At 26.5% G+C, this 11,422-nt stretch overlaps 1 protein-coding gene across 6 annotated transcripts; it reads left to right on the forward strand.

Moving 5' to 3' along the window:
- Positions 1–1,605: 1,605 nt before the first annotated feature.
- LOC113853720 (probable ADP-ribosylation factor GTPase-activating protein AGD11) lies at positions 1,606–10,986 on the forward strand. 6 transcript variants are annotated; one of them, XM_027484274.1, is made up of 11 exons: positions 1,606–1,723; positions 3,501–3,935; positions 4,061–4,427; positions 6,253–6,339; positions 6,968–7,052; positions 7,416–7,491; positions 8,109–8,272; positions 8,371–8,590; positions 8,984–9,100; positions 9,201–9,296; positions 10,551–10,986. In XM_027484274.1, the coding sequence occupies exons 3-11, from the start codon at positions 4,376–4,378 to the stop codon at positions 10,830–10,832; spliced, it is 1,179 nt and encodes a 392-aa protein (XP_027340075.1). In that variant the 5' UTR covers positions 1,606–1,723; positions 3,501–3,935; positions 4,061–4,375; the 3' UTR covers positions 10,833–10,986. The 6 variants fall into 6 exon arrangements, with proteins under 6 accessions (XP_027340075.1, XP_027340080.1, XP_027340076.1 ...); XM_027484275.1 differs by lacking the exon at positions 3,501–3,935 and having other exon boundaries at positions 1,658–1,723; positions 4,061–4,118; positions 4,309–4,427; positions 10,551–10,976; XM_027484276.1 differs by lacking the exon at positions 1,606–1,723 and having other exon boundaries at positions 3,799–3,935; positions 4,061–4,122; positions 4,309–4,427; positions 6,259–6,339; positions 10,551–10,976.
- The last annotated feature ends 436 nt before the right edge of the window (positions 10,987–11,422 follow it).

Below are 11,422 nucleotides of genomic sequence, written 5' to 3' on the forward strand. Positions count from 1 at the left end.
AAAATCATTTTAAAGCTCTTTTACTCTCTCTTTCTTCCTCTTTCTTAGAATCCATGTTGCTCACAATAGTTGATGCTCCCAAAGTTCCCACTACTTCTCTCCCTTTATCCCTCTCATTGGAGTCACACTATTGTAACTTTAGCTCTCACAAAGTCTGCAGTTCTGTCTCATAACTTCCTCTCTCTATGTTCCCATCATCCTCCTTACCCACCATCGAAACCTAAAACATAAGAACCTCGTCCCGTTGCTAAGAGTTTGCAAATCACCCGCTAAAACCATTGTTTTTGTCATCTTTTTCAACTTATAATTGCTAAGAGGTCACAATTGCATGTGGAAGTAACTATTCTTGTCATACTCTGAATCCCTTCACCATGAATTGAATGCACATACACATCCACACTCACTACAAATATGAAACAAACACAAACCATTCAAGAAACATAATGAGTTTCCTTCTTCCTTTTACGTGAACCCATGAGCTAACCATGAACTGCTATTGAAGAAGAGAAAAGATAATTACAACAATAACCTCAATGTTGTGATTTATAGAGAAAGAGAGAGATGGCAAAGACATTAGGAAAAGATGATGATGTAAAAGGTGGTGTGATAGTTAGAAACAACATAGTTAGGAGAGCAAATATAAGAGATGAAAGCAATGCAACAATACAAAATTGTTTAAATTAATCTCTAACTTAGTGTAAAATGACATTTTAAATATCTATGCGTCACTTAACAATAAAAATTAATTTTTAAACTGTTAGTTTACATAAGAGACCTAACACGAAGAATTAATGAGACAATTTAAATAAATAAGAGATTAATATATACAACCAATCATTACTGTTTGAGTGACTAATTAATGCATTTATTCTTTTATTTTAAAAATTAACTTTACTTATTTATTTTATTTTATATTATTTTTAAATAAATAAAAAATACATTATTATTTAATTTTTTTTCTCATATCCAAACAAAATAAGAGCCCCAAGAAATTATTCTATTCTCTTCGGAGCACAATTTGGTTATTGTGCACCATGAAATTTATATATATATATATATATATATATATATATATATATATATATATATATATTGTCAAAAACCTGTCGTGAGTGACTCCACAAAAATTGGGTTTGTTTAATTTTAAATATCAACATGGGTTTAAAATTCCCTCTAAGAAAGTTTATTTCGAGAGAGTAAAGATATATATTGCAATTCTTATTAATAACTTCCTTATTTGAATAAAAACCAATTGCTATGCATTGAACCAAGTATTAATTCAATTTTTTAACGTGTATTCAAGAGGATATAATAAAAATAATAAAAATATAAAAATTTGTTAACTTCTATCTTTAAGTTAATAATAAACAACAAATTATTATAAAATTTTATTAAAAACATTTATGTAATAATTTTTTTATAAAAAATTACAGAATATTATAAATGTATAATTTTTAATATTTATTTGTTATGTATTCGTTTTAAAAAATAGATATTAAAAGAAAATGTGAACAAGAATAGCGTACGCGGGTTACAGCTTGCAAAAGGATAGTCGTTATCCGTTGACCCAAACATTAAAACATGGGGGCCTCACCTCAAAATACGATTGAGGCAAATTGGAAGGTGTCATGAATATGCCTTTCTTCGAGATAAGCGCAGAACAAAACGCAGCAAAGAGGAAGAACCACATCAAACACCAAAGACATTTTTCTTTTAGGTTAAGGTAAGCTCACCACCTATTTAATCTTCTTTCCTCTATCTGGTTATGAATGTATTCTACACTTTTATTATTTAAATACTTTAAATATTGCATCATATATAATAATCCTATGAACTAGTTTGAATAAACTTCTGCAAAAGCGTTTAGAGGTAGAAAAAAAATGATAAAATCCTTTATTGTTATGAATTTAAATGGATCTTTCCTTAATTTTATTTACTTAGATAAATATTAGACTTGTGTTAGAACGAAGATGTGTATCTCAAACTACGAAAATCAAATTTTAGTGTTTTACAAACCAAGTCAAAGAAAATATTGTAAGACGCATATTAAGCTAAAAAGTCACTGAAAAATAATTAAAAATACATAAATTATGAATGTAAGATAAAATTGATGGAAATGTTATTATTCTCTTACTATTAGAGTCTTCAATTGATTTCCCTGTGATTGCGAAATGAAAATTAGGATTCAGAAACTCAAAATTTAGTCTGGGTAGAACTTAAACAGATAATAATAATAATAATAATAATAATAATAAATAGATAAAAAGTATAAATGAAATTACAGGCACCATAACTCAAGGAAGAATTGATAAGTCTGTGAGTGAGTGTCACCACAAGCTTTATAAAAATTTCATAAAATTAAAATTATAGTTCCAAATAAGAACTCTAAGAGAACACTAAAAAATAAAAATACAAGTTAAATATTTCAATTTCATAAATATTTGAATTGTAGTATTTTTTTAATTACTATAAAGGACGAAACAAATTAAGAAAGCATACTTTAATCCTAAACAGATAATTATTGTGCTATTTTTTTTTACTAACCTAGAAATTTTTGTAGAGGGTGATATCTCTATTCTTTATTCTCCTCTTACAAGTTTAAGAGAGATGCTAATAACATATTCTTTTTAACACTGTTTTAATTATGAATTAAAATTTATTAAAAATTATATTAATCATTCTTTTTCTTATTTCTAATTTAATGTTTATCTATCATATTTTTATAATTTTAAATAAATTTTAATCAATAGTTAAAAATATATTAAAAATAATACATTAAACATTCCTCATAATTTAAACCAATGATTTTTTATTGATGCTCTTGGAGTCTCTTTTGTTTGATTGGTATTTAATTATTTTTACTTAAAGTACAATATTGGATAAGTATGATGATTAAAATTAAGTAATATAATTAATGCTTGGATAATTAATTTATTGTGACTAAAATATTAAAATGTAGATTAAAAAAGTAATTTCAATTTGAGTGAAAAATATCTTTAAATGACCTTACTTTTATATAAGGATTACTTGATTAATATTATCTTAAACTTTATGATTAAATAAATAAAAAATAAATTTTTAAAATAAAAAAATTAAGTAACATGTTTAAGTGGAAAATTCTGTTTTTATTTCTGAAATGAGACTTCAGTTAAAATATTGAAAGAAATTCATTTCAAGAGAAATAAAATAAAAATACTATAGTTTTAAATGTACAACAACTTAAGAGAGTTAAAAGGTTTTATAAAAATAATAACTGTTTTCTAATATGTTGAAAAGCATACAATAAAAACTTATATACAATAACTTTTTTTTAAAAAAAAATTACATTTAATGCATTAGAATTATACAATAATATTAAATATCATAATTGTTAATAAAATTTCATTATTTATTAACTATGCATTATACCCTTAAGCACATTACAAAATTATAAAAATAAAATAAAAGGGGTTAAATTCTGAGGATACGTATTTCAGTTTCATTATTTTTTTCTTGGATAGATTGACAGGTGAAAGAAAAACAACTGGAAATATCTATTTATGGGTTATAGTTGAGGAATTGATGATACCAACCTGTGTTGCCAAAATACTTGTGAAATTGTCATCATGAAGATGATATAACACGCTCCATGTAAGCGCGTTCAAGCATTTCTCTATGAACATCAATGTTCTACGGTGGGTCGAAGGTTCATCACCCCAAGAACTTCAATCTCAATGATCATCGATTCCCACGTTGACCTTTGATACCCACTCATTTCAATTTGTTTGAAATCAAAATAAAATAAAAAAAAACTATGCAATTTGTCAGAACACAGATTCCAAGAATAAGATTCGGGCTCGTTTCATTTTCCAGAGCCTCTATTTAGTTTCTGTTCCTATTTCTATTTGGTTTTTTTCCATGCAATTTTCTCAAAGTTTCAGGCTTTCTCCTTCAAGGTTTATTTCTCAAATTTCCTCAGACTTATTTGAAAATTTTCTTGCTTCAATGATTCATAAAACCCTTCAAACTACTATTATTTTTCATTTGGCTTTGGGATTTTGACACTTTTTGGTCATTGCAGGGAATAATCTGCCGTTGGGGCCTCATGCCCAACTTCAGTAAAGAAAGGAAATGATCTTGTTTGTGAGATTAATTTTCTTTTGAATTATGTCTTTCCTGGTTTAAGCTTTCTTATTTCAAACCTATTGCGTCGTTTATGTTTCTTCATTTTGAGTTGTATTATTATGATTATATTTTGATTTTGTTTATGTGGAGTTTGCATAATGGTAGTGCAAGATGATCATGGCCTTATGTTATATCACCATGCAGAGAAACAGTGGAATAATACATGGATGTTATCAGATTGTAGCCTCATCTTGATTTGGTTTCAAACTGGATGGTGGAGATGTCTCTACAACATGAAAATTCTGATACCAATGATGTATCAGGTAAAGACCCTTTTATCTTCTTCCTCTCTTTCAAAGGAATGTAACATTGATGTTGTATACAAGAAGATTAATTCATTGATGGTAAAACCATTTCATTCCCTTCCTTTTCTTGGTTAAATAATTCATATGGCAGACCAATTCATCTGTGAGAATGGATAATGTAATTTGCTTTTTCTCAAGGAAATGGAAAATATTTATTAGCTCATGTAAACTTTATAAACAAATAATTATTAGTAGTTTTCTAATAATGAGACATAAAAAGACAAATCTTAGAGCATTATTATAGTAGTAATATTTAATGTTAACCTATATTTCATGAATTACTAAAGACAAAATTTAATTTTAATTGAAAATAATACTAAAAACATTTATGATATTGTACTCAAGCTTTCTCATAACAAAAATTTATTTTCAAATGCATTATTTTTAAATTTTTATGCATTTATTTATGGTAAGATTTGTGTTAATGAAATATTTATCTATTATTTATTGAATGAATATATTTATTTATTTTCTATAAGTAAGTAATTTAATTATTTAATATTAGGAGAAATTTTAGAATATAGTATAAATTAATGATATAATTATTTTTTATTAATTTGATAAAATAGTTATTTATTTTTTTATAGAATGAGATCGAAAGTAGTATTAAATGTTCAATTTAGTTAACATCAAAGGCACGTTTTAAACATCTAAAAATAATAATTTTTTATTTAAATTAAAAATATTTATTATTCCTTTACATTTTTATTATAATAAACACTTTATTTTTTTAATAAAATTCATTAGTTTTATTTGTTTAAATTCAACCCAATTAATGTTAATATTAGTGATCAGGAATCCTACTACCATAATTCTATTGAGCTCCCTATGGTTAATGATTATCTGAATAAGTGTTTCGTGTTGTTGAAAATTTCGGTTCGATCTTGTGATTTCTTGTTTTTAATTAAAAAGTATAAAAACTTTAGATAATGTGTTCAGTTGTGTCAATTATCATAATTTGCTCCGTTAAGTTAAGTGCCACAAAAGTTTAGTACCTAAATATACTTGCCCAACTTTTTGAGGCAACCATATCAAACGATTCAAATCAGAGAAATAAATGTGATGATAAGACTGACTCCAAATTGTATTTAATTAGTCCTTAAATTGTACTTTTATAAATAATATCTTAGATAAATTATATAAATAAATAAAAATATATATATATATATATATATATATATATTATCACATCACTATTTTACTACTATATACTATTTTTATTATAATATTGAATTTTCTCCTTATTTTTTCATTATTTTCTTTTTTGTCGGTTTTTGTTTAGAATTCTAAAGCTTTATGTTTCAATGTTTAAAAATATGAATTATAACAAAAAATTTGACGAATGATTGATATTACAGGTAATTAATAAATCATTAACAAAATATTCTATTAGTAATTAATTTTAACACAATTTGCAAAATTAGCTATTTGCATAAAGAGTTAGAATAAAAATAAAGTTTTAAGACATCTTTTGTAAACTTAGTAAGCTTTAATAATCAATTAAAATAAAACTAAGGTCAAGGGTGTTTATTTATAAGAGGAATAAAGTTATAGAAAGTGAAATGAAACTAATGTATAAAATATTTATTTGTGAAGAAGGTAAAATTTGGGGTGTTTAAATTAATACTTTCAAAGACTATTGGCTAGTTTTTCTATATTTTTATTTAAAATTAGTACTTGTATTTGTTAATAGAAATTACTTTAAAGCGTGCTCTCTTATAATTTCACAATTTATGATGTTGTTATTGTAGATTAACTATAAAATGAAATGTCTCAACTGTAGGATCAGGATCTTGCCTTTATGATCTCTTTTGTTCTGAAACACCAAGTATGAATACTCAAAGTCAAAGAGAACGATGGATGTCTTCTGGTATTTTGTCTTTTATCTTCTTTTTATATGTTGCATTGAATGTTCTATGTTAACTGGTGATGTTTAATTACATTTCTTAATGAAGCATCATGGGTGAGCCTTAGAGGGCATCTGTTGTAAAACATTAAACTTGGTTATTTTAATGAATTGCCACTTCTTACTATTATTATTTTTGTTTTGGTGAAAAAAATTATTCATCTTTGTTATGAGAGAGATTATATGATATCCTTGTTATTGTGTCAATGAAATTTTGTAAACTACATTGTAAACTCGAGAAATCTACATCACAAGACATCTTGTGCACAAGGCCCCAAGCATATCATGTTTGCCAATTTTAGATGCTTGTGAAATATCTAGAGTTTATATAGATTATCATTTTCTCAATGAATGGATTTTAACAATTAAAATAATCAAAATTTAAAATTACTCACATCATGTTAATTATTAATTCAACCTCATTATATTGCTTATCATTGATAAGGGACTTTTCTGATGTATATATGTATGAACTAAGAGTTGTAGTATAATTAACTTTTGATTTTAAATCTTTTACTTTGAATTTTATCTTATTAGCTAATTTAATTGATTGTTTAATCTTATTTCATTTCCTAATATTGATTATAATTAGGTCCACAAAAAAGGCTGGACAGTCTGACTCGTCAAGCTGGAAACAAGTTTTGTGCTGATTGTGGGTCATCAGAGCCAAAATGGGTGTAAGTATTAGCTTAGTGCTTCAAAGAATTTGATTTATTTGTATTGGTCACTGTTCATGTTGCTTGATAACATTACCATGGATCATGAACTAGGTCTTGTTATAGTGTCTTCTTTACAAATCTTTCCATTTCATGTCTATGTCAATTAAGATAAACATTCCTTCCATCAATATACGCTTAAATAAAATAATAACATCGATTTCAACTTTTTTTGTTTTTATAGTTTCTTCCTCTCACTGTGAAACCGGTCTTAAAATAATTTGTAAACTTTCCTTTTTCATTGAAAAATTCTACATTTTAAGCATCTAAGTAAGTTCTTGGTAAGTTGTGGACGATTTATTCACAACATTAGCTAAACATCAGGTCTTCAAGTCTTGGAGTATTTATTTGCATCAAATGCTCTGGTATACACAGAAGCCTTGGCGTCCATATATCAAAGGTATGCTCCAAACTTAACATATAAATAAACATGTTATTCGACTTTTCACTTCTAAGTATAACATTGACATCTTTCTCAGGTCACAGTAAGTAAGTAAATAAATAAATAAACAAATTATATTGATGTAAGTTATATCAATTTTTATACTCTGAAAACTTTATATTATTTATAATTTTTGTTGATCTAACCGTTCAATTATATTTATATTTTTTATATTAATTTTTTAAAAATTGAATAATAATAAAAATATTAAAATATAACTTATACCGATAAATCTAACTATAACGGCATAAATTGAAAATAAACACAAAACTTGGTTTCCGGTTTCCTTGTTCTTCTCTTGCTGTCAACTTTGTTACATGTAAAATTTGTGTAAAAGTGATCTCATCATTAATCACCAGAAATCGTAAGAACAATAATTTTAATAATTAAGTAAATGTTATTCAAAATAAGTTAAGATTGCTTGTAATTGATTATCACCTTTGAAGGCGACAAAATGACAAAAGAAAAGGGCTTAGATTAAAGGAAAATTCAATGGGAATACTAAATTTTTTTAACAATGCATTTGCTTGCAAATTTAGAAATGAAAACTATAACATGATTTGATATTATCATAGGTTCTATCACTGAAGCTAGATGAATGGACAGACGAACAAGTTGATGCATTGGTGAAGTTGGGTGGAAATACGGTAATCAATAAGAAGTACGAAGCTTGCCTTCCAAATAACATGAGAAAACCAAAGCCAAATTCTTCTATTGAGGAGCGCTCAGAATTTATTAGGTAACTGGAAAAACATGCATGCAAGAACATTCATAATAATTCACTTTTCTATTGTAAAATACACCATTATGATTCACAAATATGATTTTATTATTCAGGAGAAAATATGAGCTGCAACAGTTTTTGGATACTGAGGAGAATTTGTCTTGTCCCTTTGTACCTAATGCAAGAAGTTCATCATCTACGTATAACAATATCGCGATAGACAAAAAACATTATGATAAACAACCTACTAAAATTCGTATTGGGAATGCATTTCGAAACAGTTGGGGAAGAAAAGATTCTGAGCATAAGAGTTCAAAGAAAAGCAACTCATTGGTAATGTTTCTTTTGATTACTGCTATCTGTATTACTCATTTGCCAAATAAATTGAATAATATACCTTTTGAAGTTAGCTAAAAATATGATTTCCATTGAGAAATATATTCATGCTTCTATATGTGGTACGACAACAAAAATGGCCCTAAACAATATTTAGACTTCAAAATTTGCTATTGGGAATTTTTTGATCTATTTTCTCAAATGTGCTTTTTACTTTAAACCCTTATTAAGAAACACCTTAAGAGTTGGAGCGTTCATAATCATATATATGGATCATTCTATTTTGGACCTTATTCTAAAGAGAAAACAAGTGAAAATGACAAGTATGAGCCATTAAATTTTGTTCTCTCTTAAATATTGAGTCTTGTTTTTCCCTATTCACTGTTATAGGCAGGTATGATTGAATTTGTTGGCTTGATCAAAGTCAACGTAGTTAAAGGCACTAACCTAGCTGTTCGGGATGTAATGACGAGTGACCCTTATGTCATTCTTTCTCTAGGTCACCAAGTAAGTCTATTAATCTATTAACTTCTTAATTAATTGGTAATGATATGAAATATGCAACATAAATTTAACAATATGGTCTAATGTATATATATTATTGTAGTCAATGAAGACGCGCGTCATAAAGAGTAATTTAAATCCGGTTTGGAACGAAATCCTAATGTTGTCAATTCCTGACAGTATTCCTCCTCTTAAAGTGGTAAGTTTATGCATTTCTCATTTCTTGTGAGATAAGAGAAAAACAATATTGATAAAATTATTCTTTATCCATAATCTTGTATTGGACTTTATTAAATCTTTTCATTCATGACAATATGATATTTTAGACTCTATATGGACTCACCTATTACTTTGTAATGACTTTAATATATTTTTAATCCAATATTTGAGTGATTTTTTGGTTTTAGTCATTTCAAATTATTATTTTTTGTTTTAGTTCTATACTTCAGTAAAATATGTTTAGTTTTTTCAACTGACATAGTCCAAAAAAATATTTTAACATTTAGCAACATCTTAATGAAATTAGTAATAGAAACTAACAAAAATTGTAAAAAAACAAAAAAACAAAAAATTCGTTAAAAAATATGAAGATAAAAAAATATTTCAGCTTACTTTAATCTACTACTTTACTGCAATCACACTCAATGAAAGTTTCTCATCGAACTTGAAATTAATCTTTAGACTTGAAAGGTTGTCATGTTAAACTGAAAATAACTAAAAAGATAATAATTAAATTTAAAGATAATTTAGGGGCACAATTTCCGTCATCTCCCTAGAACTTTAATTCGAGTTATTTGCATTATAAAGCAAAAAACAACAATTAAACTACAGCACATTTCTGCCTATGTTAGCATAATACTGTTCTAGAGAACAGGGATATTCTCAATATTTCATGAAACATAATTCATGTAATTGTTTTCTCCTTTTTATTACAAAGCAGTGCTTCAATGTTTCCTATTTTATGCTTCATATTGCTTTCTTTTTATCCTTGTTTTTTGTCCTTTATATTCTACAACTTATATTAATGAAAAAGTTAGCCAAAGATTTCTTAATACTATTTTTTGTCTTCTTTTTGAACACGAATCCTTCATTATTTTCTCCTCCTATATATCCACAACTTACATTAAAGAGAAGGTTTAGCTAAAGATTTCTGATACTTATGATAAACTACTTAAGTGTTGTGCATTGTTTCCTTTTTATTTAGAAAATTTAATCTTCTTTTCTGTGATACTCAATTAGTGTTTTTAATGCATACTACTGAAATTAACATATTTAAATGCCATGATCTATGCTTTTATTCATTGTTTCCTCACTTACCTTTTTATTAACATCCATCCCATTGTTGATAATAAATAAATATATATATATATATATATATATATATATATATATATATATATATTTTGTTACCACATTCATGTTTGATCTAACTTCTTGTGAAGCATATAAGCAGGTTGTGTATGATAAGGACACTTTCTCTACCGATGATTTCATGGGTGAGGCTGAAATAGACATTCAACCTCTAGTTACAGCTGCAAAGGCATATGAGAAATCTTCAATCAACGAATCCATGCAGCTTGGAAAATTGATAGCAAGTGGTGACAATACTCTTGTAAAGGATGGTATTATCACTCTTGATGATGGAAAGGTAAGACAAGATATATCAGTAAGACTACAAAAAGTTGAAAGAGGTGTGCTAGAGATTGAGCTTGAGTGTGTTCCTTTAACTCAGTAAATAAAATAGAATTTGAGGGTCAAAACCTTGCAAAATGCATTTTGGAACAAACATCAATGTAGATTATCCGGTCTTAATTCCACTTTGTACATTATTTTGTGATACTAATTACCATCTTTTTGTACAAATATAATGAAAAATAAGTAAGAGTTTTTGGGAAAAAAGTTATTGACCAATTTTTACTTTTTTTTTTCTTTTGCTCAAGCTAATGCACATGTTAGAAGTTGTAGATTTCTTTTTGTGTTTGTAATTTAAATTAATGAATAGATAAATAAAATTTATTGTTTATATAAAAATTTATTAAAATTGAATACTATTCATGTATGGTTTAATAATATTTAAACTAAAGAATAAGTGAAACGACTCTTTTAAAGTGCAGTTTTAAAGTGAATGAATTCTAATCATCTATACACTATGCCAAAAATGAAATCTGAGAGCGGTTTCGCCTAGATTTACAGAGCGGTTATTAATGCTTTAAAATTGCCTGCTATTCAATGTTTTGTATTTAAGAGAGCGGTTAAATAATTACTCTCAGATGTTGAACTTAGAGAGCAGTTTTGCACCTAACTGCTTTAGAGAGTAGTTACCCG

The sequence above is a fragment of the Abrus precatorius genome, unplaced genomic scaffold, assembly GCF_003935025.1.
Source record: "Abrus precatorius isolate BTA unplaced genomic scaffold, Abrus_2018 Scaffold11, whole genome shotgun sequence".
Lineage (NCBI taxonomy): Eukaryota > Viridiplantae > Streptophyta > Magnoliopsida > Fabales > Fabaceae > Abrus > Abrus precatorius.